We start from the raw sequence: 18,339 nt of genomic DNA, 5'->3' as shown, positions 1-18,339 counted from the left end.
GAGAGACACTTCACGAACACGAAGCATAAATTCCTCACCAGCCCCAGCTCCTCTTCGCGAATGCGAAGAAGGAAACCAGAACTGACTGCTGCAACATTTTCTGCAATTTCCTAAGTTCCAAAAATGACCCGTTGAGCATCCGAAATACACTCGAGGCCCTCGGGACCTCAACCAAACCTACCAACATATCCCATAACATCATTCAAACTTGTTCCAACCTTCGGAACGCTCAAAACCACATCAAAACATCAATTTAGCATCGGATTCAAGCCTAAGAACTTCAAAACTCTCAAAATACGCTTTCGATCAAAAAGTCTATCAAACCCATCCGAATGACCTGAAATTTTGCACACACGTCACATTCAACACTACGGAGCTACTCCAACTTCCGGAATTCCATTCCGACCCTTGGATCAAAATCTCACTATCGAACCGGAAACTTCAAAAATTCAACTTTCGGCATTTCAAGCCTAAATTGGCTACGGACCTCCAAAACACAATCTGAACACACTCCTAAACCCGAAATCACCCAACAGAGCTAACAGAACCATTGGAATTCCATTCCGAGGCCGTCTTCACATTGTTCCGACTACGGTCAAATTTCCAAAACTTAAGCTCTCATTTAGGGATTAAGTGTCTCAAAACTCTCCGAAACTCCAAATAAACCCTCTCGGCAACTCACATTAGCAGAAACAAATACGGGGAAAACAGTTAATAGGGGATCGATGCATTAATTCTTAAGACGATCGGTCGGGTCGTCACATATATATATATATATATATATATATATATATATATATTATTTTAGTTGATAACTTTTAAATTTACTATAATTTGCACCAAGCCAAAAATCAAAGGGAAGTAATCTTGGAAGAAAAATAAGATAAGTTTTCCTACAAATAAAAAACGCAATTGAGTTAATTGTATTGTCTTGTAGAAAACAAAATTTTTATTCTGGTTGCTAATTTTTTTTTTGGGGGTTGTAAAAAGCCTTTACAAACAAATATTAATTGTGGACCACGTAATAGTTAATGCAAAAATATTGCTAAATTTAATACCACTCAAAAGATGCCGACCTAATCCACTTTTCCACCGCCTTTGAAATTTCCTGGTCCAAATACATCCGCTGGTATCCCGCAACGCGCTATCTTCATCGCTTAATCTTAGCCGTCCATCCCAGCCTCACAACCTTATAAATAGACTCGCCCCGGAGCCAATTCCTCCATCCCAGTTTGTTTTGGTTTCAATTGAGCTTCTAATTTCTCCCTGTACAGCGGGGTGTAGGTTAGTGGTTATCATTCTTGTTTTCTTGTATTATACAGTATGTGGATTTCTGAATTGCAGTCCTTTGATTGAGAAATTGAAAGCCTGAATCTAGATCTAGATGCAATTTTGGGGGAATCAGAGCACGATTTCAGGTTTGGGCGATTCTGAGGTTTTTGTTGTGAGATTTTCCCTATGCAATTTGTTCTAAGTTTATTTTTTCCATTGATGATCGGAGAGGATGTGCTATGTTAGCGATCAGGTTCCAGTTCTTGTTAGTAACTATGGACAGAGAGATCATTCTGTCTCTGATTTGACATGAGCTTCAGGTGCGCTATGTTTCACAAGCAGGCCACAACTTCGATATGGAGCTATCGGTTTGGATTTGATATCTTGCATCTTATATGCTAATGTTGTCTTATTCTCGCATCAACTTCCTTTACCCTGACTTCTTCAATGCTTATTTGGTCCGGTCATCGGTGGATTTCATTCCTAGGTTTTGATGTCACTTTTCAAGGGTCCATGGTGCAAGTGGTTCTAAAGGAATAAGTGTCTTACGGATAAGTACTCAATTCTGAATCTTTAGATTGCCGCCTAAAGTGCTTCTCTATATTTGGTGTTCTCGCTACTAGTTTTCTCTGCTCCAATTTTCTTTTGCTTATCACACCTGTTTTGTTGGATGGATTAGATTTGGAAATTTCTAAGGTTGGTGTCCAGAATGCGCTCCTCTGCATGTTGTTTACAGATCAATGTCAGAGGCTTCGAGAAAAGGGGTTTTTTCAATCGTCTCTGGCATCTCTGGTGATTTCCTAGGTGTATGCGTTTCGCGCTTAACTATTCCCTTCTGTCTGTGCTTGCAGCCGTTGGGTCTTAGAGTGCAATGAATTCTTCTTTTCATGGAGCGTTGAGATTGGTTTTGATTTCTTAGCTCTCAGTCACTACCATCACTCTCTATCTTCATATTGTTGCTTTCCTTTTGTACTTTATCTGTTTCTTATTATTTTGTTTTCGATTTGCTCTATTTTGTGTGCGATGTAGGTTTCTGATCTGCAATTCTATGATCTGACTGCTTTGAGAATTAAGCTCGGGCCAAGCAATTCAAGTGGCAGGGTTTGGGAGTCCTTTTTGAGTTTTTTTTTTTTTTTTTGTGTGCGCATTCAATTTGCAATTTTTTCTGTTTTGTTTTTCTTTTTTGTTGATTAGAGAGGGTTTGTTTGCCAATGTTGCCAATGTTTGATCAGGTCTGGGTAACAACTATAGGAGAATGATTCTAAGGGCTTCCAGTGGTTTTGATGAGTCTTCTCTATGGTGACTTTCCGGTGGGTGATTTCTTTTCATGGAATTGTAGCTAGTACCTTCATCCTACTCATAGTCATGGTATCTCGCTGATTACCCTTTATAAACAGCTTTTTGTGAATTTTCTTTTTTGTGCTTCTTGTTGTGACCTCTGCCAGTTACCTTGGTTATGTTCATAAGGTTGCTTTCGTCCCTTGTATAGTTTATCTTTTATGTTGTCATCCTTGATTATTTTCTTGTTATTATGATATGTGGGTTTCTTGTTTGCAATCCTTTGATTTGCGATGTTAAGAAATTGAAAGGCAGTGAGATCCACTCTAGATGCAATTTCGAGGGAACCAAGCATGCTTTCAGGTTTTGTGCGCAATTCTGATATTTTTGTTGTGAGTCTTCGCTGCACAATTAGTACTGCGTTTATTTTTTCCATTGACAATAGGGGAGTATCTTGCTATTTAGTTTTTTTGATCAGGTTCCTTTTCGATTTGGAGTTGTAACTTTGGATAGAGGGAATTTTTCTGTCTCTGATTCAACATGAGCTCCCCCTCCTATTTTGAGAAGTTACGGTAGTGTACACTTCTTTCCATACTATTTGAGCTATTGCTACTCTGAAACCTCAAGCAATTTTGCTCCCCGCTGACTTGGATCTTCAGATGAATGAGCCCGTCATCTGTTCTAGCCCTATGCGTCACAAGACAAGCAGGGCACAACTTCAGCATGGAGCTATCAGTTTGGATTTGATGTCTTGCAGCTAATATTGATGCTAATATTGTCTTATTCTCGCATCAACTTCTTTTACCTTGACTTCTTCAATGCATATTTTGGTTTGGTCATCTGGTGGATTTCATCCCAGGTGGTGTAGTTTTCAATGGATGAGTATTAAGATTGATCTAAGGGGGCAAGTGATTCTGAAGGTGTATTGCTTTGGTGTTTGTGCTCGGGAAGGTGCAGAGCAAGTTCTCAGGTCTTAGGCTTAAGAGGTATTGGAGATTTTCGTGTCTCTAAGCTTTGTCAAAAACTGCTGTTATATGGAAGCTCTCAATTAAGATTATTCTTTCCGCAAGCATGTATAGTGTATTCTGCTGCCGTTTTTAGTTTTCAATCCAGATGCTTATGTTCTTCGATGATCCAGCTGATGAGATCTCTTATCATTATTGACACCTGATAAGTACTCAATTCTGCATCTTTAGATAGCCTAATAAAGTGCTCTTCCACTTTTGGTGGTCTCCCTACTCATCTTCTCAGCTTCTGTTTTCTTTTGGTTATCATGCCAACTTGTTTTTGTTTGTTGGATAGATGTGTAGACCACACAGTGACAGGAATTAAGGGCTGGATTTTGAAATTTCAAAGGTTGGTGGTACGGTTTCTTGGTCTTTTTGGTGCTTGCATTGCAATCCTGATATTGTCAGGCTTCGAGAAAGGGGGAATTTCAATCTTGTGTCTGGCTTCTCTTATTTCCTAGTGGTATGGGTTTCAGCAGCTTTTCACTTACTGTTACCCCTAGTTTTTGCTTGCAGTCATTGGCCCTAGAGAAGTGAATTCCTCCTTGCATGGAGCCCCGCCTTGTTTTCCTTGCCGATCATTGAGGTCTCCGTTGGTCTCTGTAGTTTAGGCTTCTATGAGTATTGAGATTTCCAATCCAATTTTCTTCCCTAATCAGAGTGATTACTTATCTTTGTCAAACTGCTGGTATACGGAAATTGTCAACTGAGATTAAATCTTTTCACAAGTGTGTATAGCATATTCTGCTGCCATTTTCAGTTGTCATTCCTGATGCTTATGTATCTTCGATGATCCAACTGATGAGATCTCGCTTATGGTTATGGGCACTTGGTTGGACACCTGATAAGTACTCAATCTCAAATCTGGATCTTTTGATAGCCCCATAAAGTGCTCCTCTACTTTTGGTTTTCTCGCTACATATCTTCTCTGCTACTATTTTCTTTTGTTTATCACGCAAACTTGTATTTGTTTGTTGTTGGGATGTGTAGACCACATGGAAGGATTGGATTTTGAAATTTCAAAGGTTGGTGATCCAGCATGCGTTATGCATGGTTTCTTGGTCTTTTTGGTGCTTGCATGCAATCTTGGTATTGTCAGGCTTCGAGAAAGGGGGTTTTCAATCTTGTCTCTGGCATTTCTTTTGATTTCCTAGTGGTATGGTTTTCACCAGTTTTTCACTTAAATGTTGCCTCCTATTTGTGCTTGCAGCCATTGGGCCTTAGAGCAGTGAATGCGTCTTTCCATGGAGCCGCATGTTTCCTTGCCGATTTGCATTGAGGTTTCTGTAGTTTAGACTTCTATAATTATTGAGATTTTCATTCCAGTTTCCTTCCCTAATGATAGTGATTCCCTTCTCTCTTTGTCCAAACTGCTGGTAATACAGAAATTGTCACCTGAGATAAATCTTTTCACAAGTGTTTGTAGTGTATTCTGCTGCCCTTTTTTCATCTTCAATCCAGATGCTTATGTTCTTCAATTATCCAACTTGTGAGATCTCTCTTATGGTTATGGACACCTGATAAGTATTCAATCTCAAATATGGATCTTTTGATAGCCCCATAAAGTGCACATCTACCTTTGGTTTTCTCGCTACATATCTTCTCTGCTACTATTTTCTTTTGTTTATCAGGCCAACTTGTTTTTGTTTGTTGGGTGGATGTGTAGACCACATGGTGACAGTAATTAAGGATTGGATTTTGAATTTCAAAGGTTGGTGATCCAGTATGTTACACATGGTGACAGTAATTAAGGATTGGATATTGAATTTCAAAGGTTGGTGATCCAGTATGTTACACGGTTTCTTGGTCTTTTTGGTGCTTGCATTGCAATCTTGATATTGTTAGGCTTCGAAAAAGGGGGGTTTTTCAATCTCGTCTCCCGCATCTCTTGTGATTTCCTAGTGGTATGGGTTTCACCAGCTTTTCACTTACCGTTATCTCCTGTTTGTGCTTGCAGCCATTGGGCCCTAGAGAAGTGAATTCCTCCTTGCATGGAGCTGCCTTGTTTTCCTTGCCGGTCATTGAGGTCTCTGTAGTTTAGGCTTCTATGAGTATTGAGATTTTCAATCCAGTTTTCTATCCTAATTATAGTGATTCCCTTATCTTTGTCAAAACTGCTGGTATAGGAAAATTGTTGACTGAGGATAAATCTTTTCACAAGTGTGTATAGCATATTTTGCTGCCATTTTCAGTTTTGTCATTCCAGATGCTTATGTTCTTCGATGATCCAACTGATGAGATCTCTCTTATAGTTATGGACATCTGGTTGGACACCTGATAAGTACTCAATCTCGAATCTGGATCTTTTGATAGCCCCATAAAGTGCTCTACTTTTGATTTTCTCGCTACATATCTTCTCTGCTACTGATTTCTTTTGTTTATCACGCCAAGTTGTATTTGTTTGTTGTGGGGATGTGTAGACACATGGTGACAGTAATTATGGATTGGATTTTGAAATTTCAAAGGTTGGTGATCCAGCATTCGTTATGCATGGTTTCTTGGTCTTTTTGGTGCTTGCAATGCAATCTTGGTATTGTCAGGCTTCGAGAAAGGGGTTTTTTTCAATCTTGTCTCTGGCATCTCTTTTGATTTCCTAGTGGTACGGGTTTCACCAGTTTTTCACTTAAATGTTACCTCCTATTTGTGCTTGCAGCCATTGGGCCTTAGAGCAGTGAATGCGTTTTTCCATGGAGTGAGGTTTCTGTAGTTCAGACTAATATAATTATTGAGATTTTCATTCCAGTTTCCTACCCTAATGATAGTGATTCCCTTCTCTCTTTGTCCAAACTGCTGGTAATACAGACATTGTCACCTGAGATAAATCTTTTCACAAGTGTTTGTAGTGTATTCTGCTGCCATTTTTTCATCTTCAGTCCAGATGCTTATGTTCTTCAATTATCCAACTTGTGAGATCTCTCTTATGGTTATGGACGCCTGGTTGGACACCTGATAAGTATTCAATCTCAAATTTGGATCTTTTGATAGCCCCATAAAGTGCTCATCTACCTTTGGTTTTCTCGCTACATATCTTCTCTGCTACTGTTTTCTTTTGTTTATCACACCAACTTGTTTTGTTTGTTGGGTGAATGTGTAGACCACATGGTGACAGTAATTAAGGATTGGATATTGAATTTCAAAGGTTGGTGATCCAGTGTGTTACACACGGTTTCTTGGTCTTTTTGGTGCTTGCATTGCAATCTTGATATTGTCAGGCTTCGAGAAAGGGGGTTTTTCAATCTTGTCTCCGGCATCTCTTGTGATTTCCTTGTGGTATGGGTTTCACCAGCTTTTCGCTTACTGTTACCTCCTGTTTGTGCTTGCAGCCATTGGGCCCTAGAGAAGTGAATTCCTCTTTGCATGGAGCTGCCTTGTTTTCCTTGCCGGTCATTGAGGTCTCTGTAGTTTAGGCTTCTATGAGTATTGAGATTTTCAATCCAGTTTTCTATCCTAATTATAGTGATTCCCTTATCTTTGTCAATACTGCTGGTATAGGGAAATTGTTGACTGAGATAAATCTTTTCACAAGTGTGTATAGCATATTTTGCTGCCATTTTCAGTTTTTTCATTCCAGACTCTTATGTTCTTCGATGATCCAACTGATGAGATCTCTCTTATAGTTATGGACACCTGATAAGTACTCCATCTCAAATCTGGATCTTTTGATAGCCCTCTAAAGTGCTCCTCTGCTTTTGGTTTTCTCGCTACATCTCTTCTCTGCTACTGTTTTCTTTTGTTTATCACGCCAACTTGTTTTTGTTTGTTGGGTGGATGTATAGACCACATGGTGACAGTAATTAAGGATTGGATTTTGAAATTTCAAAGGCCGGTGATCCAGTATGCGTTACACATGGTTTCTTGGTCTTTTTGGTGCTTGCATTGCAATCTTGATATTGTCAGGCTTCGAGAAAGGGGGTTTTTCAATCTTGTCTCTGTCATCTCTTCTGATTTCCTAGTGGTACGGGTTTCACCAGATTTTCACGTAAATGTTACCTCCTATTGTGCTTGCAGCCATTGGGCCTTAGAGCAGTGAATTCGGCTCTCCGTGGAGCTGCTTGTTTCCTTGCGACTTGTGTTGAGGTTTCTGTAGTTTGGACTTCTAATTATTGTGACTTTCGTTCCAGTTTCCTTCCCTAATTATTGTGATTCCCTTCTCTCTTTGTCAACACTGCTGGTAATACGGGAATTGTTGACAGAGATAAATCTATTCACAAGTGTTTATAGTGTATTCTGCTGCCACTTTTTTGTTTTCAGCCCAGATGCTTATGTTCTTCGATTATCCAACTTATAAGAGAGATCTCTTATGGTTATGGACACATGATAAGTACTTAAACTCAAATCTGGATCTTTTGATATAGCCCCATAAAGTGCTACCCTGCTTTTGGTGTTCTTGCTGCATGTCTTTTTCCTCTGCTTCTGTTTTCTTTTGTTTATCATGCCAGCTTGCTTTTGTTTGTTGGATGGATGTGTAGACCACATGGTGACAGTGATAGAGCATTAGATTTTGAAATTTCAGAGGTTGGTGTCAAGTGCTTGCACTGCAATCCAGATATTGTCAAGCTTTGAAAAAAGGTTTTTTTTTTATCTCTCGTATGTAATATCTAGTGATTTCCTAGGTGGCATGGGTTTCGCCAACTTTGCACTTAACTGTTCCTTCTCTCTGTGCTTGCAGCTGTTAGGATATAGGTTTCTGATTTGCATTTCTCTCATAGTTTCCGTTGAGAAGTTAAGCTTGTTCCCAAGCAATTCAAGCGGGCAGTCAGGCTTTGGGAGTTCTTTGAATTTTCTCCTTTTGGGTCTGAGATCCAGTTTGTTATTAGATCTGTTTCCTCTATCTTCTTTGTTGATTAGAGTTGGTTCTTTGTATTTCATCATTGGCATTGGTTGATCAGGTCTTGGTAATGTTTATTGAAGAAAGGCCTTCTGGTGGATTGTGGCTAGTTACCCTCTACCCTATTCATAGTCATGGTAGCTCACCAATTACCCTTTACCAATAGCCATCGCAGTCGCAGACTTCCCTTCTCCATGCTGCTTTTTGTGACCTTCTGCTAGTTACGTTGGTTTCACAATGTTCTTATCTTTGCTTTCCTTCCATGTGTATATTTTTGTTGTTCTCATCCTTGACCGTTTTCTTGTGTATTACGGCATGTGGGACTCTGATGAGAAGCTGGTGAGATCCATTCTTGGTGCGATCTTTGGGGAATGAAGCATGTTTTTAGATTTTGGGTTGGCTCTGAGGTTTTTGTTGTGAGACTCCACTATGCAATTAGTACTGTGTTTATTTTTCCCTTGATGATTGGAAATGGTGTTGCTCTGTTAGCATCAAGTTCCAGTTCTATTTGTAGTTGCAACAATGGACAGAAGGTAACATGTGCTTCTTCTATTTGTGCGCTGGTGTACACTGTTTTGCCACACTACCTGAGCTATCACTCCCCTGGAACCTCACAAATTCTTTTTATTGAATCAGAATACAAGTAGAACTAGCAATAACGCTACCCATGCTGACTTGGATCTTCATGGTGAGTGGGTCCGTCCTTGATTCTACCGAATGTGTCACATGCAGGGCACAACCCCAGTGTGGAGCTATCAGTTTACTTGGATTTCATATCTTGACTTTCATCTAATGCTAATTTTGATGCTAATATTGGTTTTTTCCTTGCATCAACTTCTTTTACCCTGATTTCTAGTTATCTTGTTCGGTCCCATACCTAGGTATGGTGTCAGTTATGAAGGATATAAGGGCAAGTTCCCAGGTCTTTGACTATAGGTATTGAATATTTTCCTCTCTCTAAGCTTTTATCAAAACTGGTGTTATATGGAAGTTCCCAACTAAGTTAAAATCTTTTCACAAGTGTGCATGGTGTATTCTGCTGCCATTTTTAGTTCAAGCCAGATGCTTATGTTCATCGATGATACAACTGATGAGATCGCATGTGTTCCTCTACTTGTGGTGTACTTGCTATGCAATTCCGTCTTTTTCTGCTTGTCACGGCAGCTTGGTTTTGTTTGTTGTATAGCACATGGTGACCGTAATAGAGGGTTATATTTGGGATTTCAAAGGTTGCTGTCGCATATTCGTGTGCACGCTGTCTCTTGGTCTTCTTTTGGTGCTTGCACTGCAATCTGGATATTTTCAGGCTTCGAGAAAAGGGTGTTTTCAATTTTTTTCCCGAGGTGGTATGGGTTTCACGAGATTTGCACTAAACTCTTCCTTTTTGTGCTTGCAGCTGTTGGGTCTTAGAGCAGTGAATTCTTTCCTGATGGAATGGCCTTGTTCGTCGATTTGCGTTTCTTTAGGCTTTTATGGTATTGCGATTTTAAGTTCAGTTTCATTCTCTAATCATAGTGATGGCAGCACTTTTTGGGCTACCTTGCTGTCCTCCTAGTCTGAAGTTAATGATTAGTCTATATTAACTAGAAGAGAGGAACATCTTAGATCTCGGTAGACTCTGATCAATCAATGTCTTTACGAGGAAGCAGAGGGCTTTTAGTGCTTATATTTTTGTATGAGTTCATTTGTTTCAAACTATTCTATTAGGTAGATCTCTCTCCTTTTTTTTTTTTGGAAGCATGCATATTATATTTTGTATGTTCATTCATTTAAAGACTTGCTTCAAACTGTTAGCTATTGTAAAAGCTATTATGTAAAAGAGCCCCTCCACACTTTTTTCTCCATAACACATTACCATTTGAACTGCCTTTGCCCCAAAAAGAGCTCGATTCACTAATCTAAAACAGATCAATTGTACCTGTAAAAAAACCTGGCTCATATCCTGTAGAACAGGTCATGTATTCTCTTATTTTATTTTTGTATGTGAATGCGAAGGTTATTAAGGAAAAGGCTTTTTTCGTCATGTATAGAGCAAAATTGTTGTTGGTTTGTGAGTTCATCTTGCCTTTTGCTTGCTTTTAAGATTGCTTAAATTCAATAATGTCGAGATTTCAATTTTTGCTGATGTGATGTCATCCTATCTTTAACCTGACCCCAAAGGGTGGTTATGTACTAGTACATATGTTGCAAAATTTAGGATTCTCATGGTCTCTTCCGTTGCATGTTGGATATTCATCAACTTTTTTCATCTTCTGTTTTTTCATTCTCTCTTTCAGATTACACGATGCCTCGTTATTTTCTGACTGAAGCTTTTACATTTTGTGCTTAGCTTTAGCTTTCACAAATGTTTTTCTATACATAAGCTTTCTGTAGAAGACATCCTGTTAAGGAGTGGTGGATGTTGACTGGCTTTCGCAATATTATGCTATAATGGGCTGATGTGGATTTTGTTGCAGGGTTTCCAGTGAGCAATATCTTTTCTGCTCGGTCTTTTTTCTTCCCCTTTTGGAGGAATAAGGTAGTATAGGAAAAATCAAACAAAGCAACCACCCGTATGCAAGAAGTGTACCTGATGTCCAATACATTAAAGAAGCTTCAGCTGACCATCTTCCTGGTTCATGCATCACATATATCTTCTAACAAATAAAGTTCTGTTTTGGGCTGGAGATATAACTTCTTTTTACATTTTAGCTGCTGTGCATTTTCAGATTAGCATTTTGTCAGCTGAAGTCATATTGTGCACTAACTAGCCAGCTCCATGAAGTTGTCTACTTCATGTGAAGTCACATTGGAAAACAGTACATTTTTTCCTGTGAATGTTTCATGATAGTCCGGGGACTCTGCTTTTCAACATCTGCTGGCTTTTCTTTGGAGGAACTGTCCTATCATATCTGCTATTTTTGCCTGAACGATTTGGATCCTAGATGGGCAGGGTAAATTCTATGGCTTGTTTAGGAAATTTGAAGTGCATTCCACGTTAGGTTTGGTTTGTTAGTGCAACCGGTGTTTGGATAATCATTTCTCGCATAGCTGCTTTTACAAAAGTCTTTTACTGTGAGATTAGAGGATGGAACTTGAGAGGAATATAATACCATGTGATCTTTCTCAGGGAGTGTATGCAGTGAGTTCTAAGCATATGTGCTGTCAATTGTGCTTTTTGATCTGAGAGAGTCTTATTATGTCTTCTGTGTGGAAGGATCCCCCCAGCCTTATAGGAGAGATACCTTCATCAAAAGGGAAAAAAGGAACAAGAACGCCCAGCTTATAGGTTCTTATATCTTTTGATATTCAATGATGTGGTTGAACACAGATGTGATTTTATCTTCTTTTGAGAATGTTGACATTGTTATGGGCTATGCCCAACTTTGGTAGGTCAGCTGGCACTATGGAATTTGTACCTGCAACTTGCTTTTTGATTCTTGCTTACACTAAAGTGAGGTGTTGTGAATTGATTTTGTTGCTTTAAACAAGGTTTTTTGATGTGGAAGTAATCTTGTTGATTTTGTTACTTTAAACAAGGTTTTTATGTGGAAGTAGTCCTTTGGAGATTCAGCTTCGAGAGAGACTCGGTGGAGAGTTTGCTTTTGTCACTTGGCTATATGAGATTTTTCTATGGCGGGTGAGGGGTCTTCCATCATTGTTTTGTAGGATGAGATTTGCTTTCGGGGGTGGGGTGAGGAGTGTATCCACTGCTTCATTATCTTTTTTGTGAGAATGAGGTAATTGTACTACTAAGGAGGTGGCATTATTTATAAGTGGAAAAAATAAATCCCTTTTCAATCTTACATGGAGTCTAAGAAGCTAAGTATTTGTTCTGCTTCATTATCACGGAAAGGTTTGCAATGTTCCAGCACCATGAGTCTGTTTCAATCTCTAATTTAAGTTGTGAGAATTTCTAGGATAATGGAATTTGCAACAGTATTCTATCACAAAGACTCCATTTTGACTTGTGTGATTTTGTCCTTCAATTAGAATTTTACTTAGAAGGTCATTGCCAAGTCTCAATCTTATTGGTTCAATTCTTTTTTTTTTTTTGTTTAGCGATTGAATCGTCAATCTATCCTATATTCTCTCCTAGGTAGACCTGTGTCTCTCACTTTGTATCCCTAAGTACAGTCGTAGACCTGTATCCATTCTTCAACAATTCCGTCAATTTGTTCCTTTTTTAACTAGGAGGTCGCTACCCGGTCTGTTCCTCCCAGTCTTCATTTCCGTTAGTAAATCGAAACTTATTTCCAGGTTGTTCGTCGGCACTGTGTCTTGGTTGTGTTTGAGTGATGCATTTTGTTGAAATCTGTTTTATTTGTTCAACATATGATCTTGGCTTGTCTTGTCATGATACCAACGGTGGTTTCTCCTTGTGAATTCTCGGTTTTGGTCTACCTGTTGCTAGGTTTTGTTTAGGTAATTAGGTGACCCTTGTAACTCCGCCTGTCAAATCAGCCGGTCCCAAGCCCGGAATAAGGAGGAGGGAAGGTGTCAAGTGTGCAACTATAGTTGTCCCTTCTTTTTTGTTCATGGAAATGATTTCTGGAGCTGCCTTCGAGTGTTTCTTGTTACTTGTCTTGAGCAATTAGGATGGGAACATGTGCTTCTTTAAATCTGTCATTGTTTTTTTATCTTTGTGTCGCGTCTGATTACAGTTAATGTTTACTTATCAGGAAAGCGTGGCTGCTAGATAAAATGCCTCAAGATGTGTTAGCAGCTTGTATTGGCAAGTCGACTGAGAAGTTTCAGTCAGTTGTGCTCGCTTATCATGCAATTGGTAATTAGAAATTTTAATAACAACTTCTTTCCTATATCTTCAGTTAGAAGAATTTCACCAATGTTTTTGATGATTTAAGGGATTGCAGTCTGTCTCACATCTACTGCGATTTATTGAAGATCCACCTTCACACAGGAGATATTGTTTCGTTATTGATGGCTCCTAACTCAATATTCAACTAGAGTTTAGTGCTTAGCCCGGCAGTATATGAATATGTAGTTTCAGTATGTGTTTTCTACTTACCCGGTATATATCCTCAAAAAACAGCCGATATTCCATCCCTATCCTTCCCTGCTTGCAGTATAATACTCTTTCACTGTTTGCTATTGCTACTGGATTTTCATGGATGATGTAGACGGCATCTTAGAATCAGTGGACCATTGAAGTTTCTGATTTGACATGTGAGGTTTCAATGCGGTGCAGACTACCTTCCGAGCTTGTTTTCCTTCCATGTCCGCTCCATTTTAGTGATGATCCACCTTTGCATTGGAAATTTGGTTCATTATTGATGTCTAGAAATGCTTCCATTCACTGCTGCACAACATGAACTCTTCACTATTTGCTTGTGAGCTTTTCATGGATGCTGCAAGACCAGTGCAAATATCAGTTTGCAATGGTGGTCAAACTTGTCATCATTGGCAACATTGCGAAAACGATATTGATATGTGTGGTCTCTGTGGACGCTTGCAGACTACATCCAAATTTCCAGTATGGAGGGATTGTAGTCTTTTTTCTTTTCTTTTCACGTCTACTCCAATGCAATGATGATACACCCTTGCAGTGGAAAACTTTTCCTTGATGTCTCCGAGTGACTTCCAACTCAATATTCAACTAAATAAGAGGTTCGCATTTAGCCAGGCCCCAAATTGTGTATTCAAGCATCTTAAGAATTTATTATCTGGAAAGTTGGTGATCCTTGTATATTCTCATCATCTTTAAGAAGTTCTTGCCTGCCTGAAACATAACATTCTTTACTATTGCTTGGTGGATTTCATCAGCTTGTGTGATTTTCGTGAATGCTGCAGAGCACATCCAAATATCAATCTGCAATGGGAATCAACTCCATGGCAATCCTGATAATGAGGTGTCGTGTGTGGGGGGTTTCCGTTGACGTTGCAGATAATGTCTAAATTTCAGTCTGCAATTGTGTAATCAAACTGATGTAGAATGCCGTGGATGGTAATGTTTGGCTGTGAAGTCCTTTCATGTAAGTTCCTGTTTCAGACAATACTTTAGCTGTGAGATAGAAGAATGGATTCAAAAGCCCCCTAATATCTTTTGACTTACTGTCACTTGCCGCTTTTTGGGCTTTGAAGGTCGATCCAAAAGCATGCATTGAATACCGCGAGACTTATTTCCTCAGGAAGGTTAACACATGTCTATGAAAATATTGTGTCGGTTGTACCTTGATTCTGATATAAAATACCTTTCATGTAACATTTGGCTGATTATTCCTTTCATGTAGATACCTGTTCCAAACAAATCTCAGTTGTGAGATATAGAATTTGGAAGTCACCTGGTACCATGTGGCTTAATATCTGTGAGGCTCCTCTAAGTTGGGATCGGATCCATGCTGTCATGTGAGTTTTTGCTCTTTGAGGTCCTTGCGTTGTCTTGTTCTGGAGGTGTACCTAATTAGTAGCTTTGTATTAGTATGTTATATAGAAGTCAACAGTGCCAAAAAAGACTGCCTTCTCCACTTTGTGTGCTAAATTGGTGTTTTTTTAATAGACGAATGAGGGAGAGGACAGATTATAACTCATTGGTGTTATTTTGTGGAAAGGCCTTCGAGGGATTATGATCATATCTTGTTAGATAGTTATGATGTTGACTTCTGGGTTGCCTGATATCCCATACAACATTCAACTTCCTAAGCGGGGCATTTGCAAATAGGAGGATGAGCGGATTAGATACTAGGATAATGGCTCTTTTTTGTACTCTTTTCCCAGTTTGGTATTAAAAAAAATAGTAAGTTTCCCCATGTCAAAATATATAGATTTAGGAGTGTGAGGGTCAAACCATTCAATTTTCAGTTTCAATACGGACATTGATTCCTCGGATAATAATGATCCCGTATGAAGTGGAACAGGAGGGATTGAACTTTTGTGAGAGTAGAATCCTGTGCCCAGAGTGAAAAATTATTAGTGTAACTGGAATTCCACGTTGTCTACTTCAGGTGAAGTATATGGGAAGTAGTAACTTTTTATCCTGTGGATGTTTCAGTGCAGTCGGGTGCCTCTGCTTTTCAATATCTGCTGGCTTTTCTTTGGAGGAACTGTCATATGATATCTGCTATTGTTGCCTGAATGATTCATGTCCCATGGGCAGGGTGAAGTCTGTGGCTTTTTAGGGAATTTGAGGTGCATTACAAGGTTAGGCTGGGGGCTTGTTAGTGCTACCAATGTACAAGTTAGCTCATATTGCTGCTTGTAAACAGTCTTTAACTGTGAGGTAAAAGGATGGAACTTTAAGGGATTTTCTCAGGAAGTGTATGCAATGAGGTCTAAGCGTTTGTGCTGTCAATTTGAGCTTTTTGGTTTGAGGAGTTTATCATATTTTCTGTATTGTGGAAGGATACCCAGCTTTATACGAGATATCTTACTAAATCAAAGGGATAAATTAAAAGAAAGGAAGCTTATAGATTTTGCTAGTTTGACGCACAATGACGAGGTCGAATGGGAGATGTGATTTTATTTTATCTTCTTTCGAAAACCTTGACGTGGTCGTATGTACTGCCAAATATTGATAGTCATCGGGCACTAGGTAAGTCAGTACCTGTAGTTTGCTTTTCATTTCCTGTATATGCTAAATCATACTGTTGTGGATTGATTTTGTTGCTGTAAACGATGTTTTTTGATGTGGAAGTAATCTTTTTAATTTTCAGGTGGGGGGGCCACTCGAGGATCTTTGTTTTGTAGGCGTTTTGTTGAGATTTGTTTTGTTTTTTTTTTGGGGGGGGAGAGGGGGGGGGGTGGAGTATATTAAGAGCCTGTTTGGACATAAGAAAATTTTCCTTTTTTTCAATTTTTTTTTGAAAACAGTATATTAAGAGCCTGTTTGAATCTCGATTTTGACGTGTGTGAATTTGTCGTCCATTTCTTTCAGTTATGAATGTGATCTAGAAGGTCATTGCCTAGTCTAAATTTATCGTTTCAATTTCTTTATTTGTTTTGCGATTGTGTCATGAATTTAACCTAGATCCTCTCCTAGGTAGTTCTCTGCCTCTCACTTTGTATCCCTAAGTACAGTCATTGACCCAAATGCACCCGCAACAGTTCCTTTCAACCTAGGAGGTCACTGCCCAGTCTGTTCCTCACAGTATTCATTTCCTATTTGTATAATCCATCTTATTTCCAGGTTGTTTCCTCGGCTGTCTTTTTGACAAGGTTAATTATCTTCTTTGAGTCTGTTTTGTTTGTTTAATATGATCTTGTCTTGCCTTGACCCCAGCAATGGTTCTTCTTGTGTTTCCTTTTGTGTTTTGATTTACTTGTTGCGACAATTTGTGTTTAGGTGACCGTGGTAACTCCGCCTGTCAAATCAGCCGGTCCCAAGCATGGACTGAGGAGAGAAGGTGTCAAGTGTGCTACCGGTCTGTCTGTGGTTTTTAATCAGTAGCAATATTTTCTGGAGTTGCCTTTGAATGTCCGTCTTATATGTCGAGCAATTTTAATAGAGAATCCCCTTCCTAAATTTGTCAGTGTTTTTTGGCTCTCTCTTTGTCATGTTTGATTAAAGTTAATATCACTTTTCAGGAATTACGCGGCTGCTAGATAAAATGTCTCAAGATGGGTTAGTGCTTGTGTTGGCAGATTGATTATACTAGAGAAGTTTCAGTCAGGTGTTATCGCTTATCTTGCAATGGGAAATTAGAAATGGTGGTAACAACTTATTTTCATGCTTCTTCAGCGAAAAGGATCCACCAGTGTTTTTGATGATTTGAGGAAATGCAGTCTGTTGTACATCTGCTACAGTATTTTGATGATCCACCTTCGCACTGGAATATTGGTCCATTCTTGATGTCTATAAATGGCTTCTAACTCAATATTCAACTATAGGTTTGTATTAATGTGTCTGCTTGAGAATCATGTGAACTTGTTTTCTAGATAGTTGATGACCCATTATATATCATCAAAAAACAGCTGATACCCCATGACTGTTTGCAGTGTAATAATCTGGTTGTTAGCCAATGCTACTAGGTTCTGATTGACATGTGAGATATCCATGTATGCTGACTATGTCCAGAGTCTCTTTTTCTTCTGTCTACTACAATTTATTGATAATCCAACTTTTGCATTGGATAATTCTTTCATCATTGATGTCTATAAATGATTTCTTTTACAGCTGCAACATAATACTCTTCACTATTTGCTATTCGCTTTTGTGGTCTTTAGGGATGCAGCAGACTACGTGCAAACGGTATCAGTTTGGAATGGTGGCCAACTTCGTCCCTTTTTTTGTGATAATTGAGTTCTCGAGGGCCAGTGGTGCAAGGTCTAAAACTTGGTGGATAATAGGCCAGCCCCTCTATCTTCAGTTAATGCTAAGCTTCTGTTTACGGAAAGGTTCGAACCCATGATTTGTGCCTAACTCGCACAAAAGGTTGCACTCTTACCATTAATCAAATTCTTATTGTGGAACTGATGTTTACATGTGTGGTCGCTGTGGATAGCAGACTATGTCCCAATTTCTGGTGTGGAGGGATTGTAGTATTTTCTTTTTCTTTTTCCCCGTCTACACCAATGTAATGATGAAGCACCTTTCCATTTGAAAATTGTTTCGTTAATGATGTCCATCAGGTTTGTGTGTGAAGGGGTGTTTGCAAGGATCTTCTGAATTTATTATCTGGGCAGTTGGTGACCCTTATATATCCTCGTCATCTTCATACGTTCTTGCCTGCATGCAACATAATATTCTTTACTACTGCTTGTGTGGTTTCCGTGAATGCTAACGCCAAATATCAGTTAGCAATGTTAACTAACTCCACAGCAACATCCTGGAAACGAGGTATGGTGTGTGGTTTTCGTGGATGTTACACAATATGTCTAAATTTCAGTTTGCAATGGTGCAATCGAACTGACATAATATGGCTGTGGCAAATGGTAGTGTTTGGCTGATATGTCCTTTCCCTGTTTCAAAACAATATTTTAGCTGTGAGATATGATTCAAGCTATGCCAGTGATTATTAG

At 39.0% G+C, this 18,339-nt stretch overlaps 1 protein-coding gene across 20 annotated transcripts in view; it reads left to right on the top strand.

The window, feature by feature from the left end:
* Positions 1–18,037, top strand: part of LOC104210239 (uncharacterized) — a 200,209-nt gene extending 182,172 nt beyond the window's left edge. The window contains exons 1-5 of one of the 20 annotated variants that reach the window (XR_011401083.1): positions 1,215–4,837; positions 5,224–5,331; positions 5,515–12,004; positions 13,047–16,795; positions 16,906–18,037. Coding sequence is in view for 1 of the 20 variants with exons in the window: in XM_070150947.1 (XP_070007048.1) it covers positions 13,047–13,150; positions 16,664–16,742; positions 16,906–16,927 (205 nt within the window). In the remaining 19 variants the exon portion in view is untranslated. Of the gene's footprint in view, positions 1–1,212; positions 12,005–13,046; positions 16,796–16,905 lie in introns of those variants that run through there. The other 19 variants (XR_011401087.1, XR_011401076.1, XR_011401077.1 and 16 more) reach the window with 19 other exon arrangements.
* The last annotated feature ends 302 nt before the right edge of the window (positions 18,038–18,339 follow it).

The sequence above is a fragment of the Nicotiana sylvestris genome, chromosome 7 (assembly GCF_000393655.2).
Source record: "Nicotiana sylvestris chromosome 7, ASM39365v2, whole genome shotgun sequence".
Taxonomy (NCBI): domain Eukaryota; kingdom Viridiplantae; phylum Streptophyta; class Magnoliopsida; order Solanales; family Solanaceae; genus Nicotiana; species Nicotiana sylvestris.
This window is presented reverse-complemented; position numbering and strand designations above follow the sequence as displayed.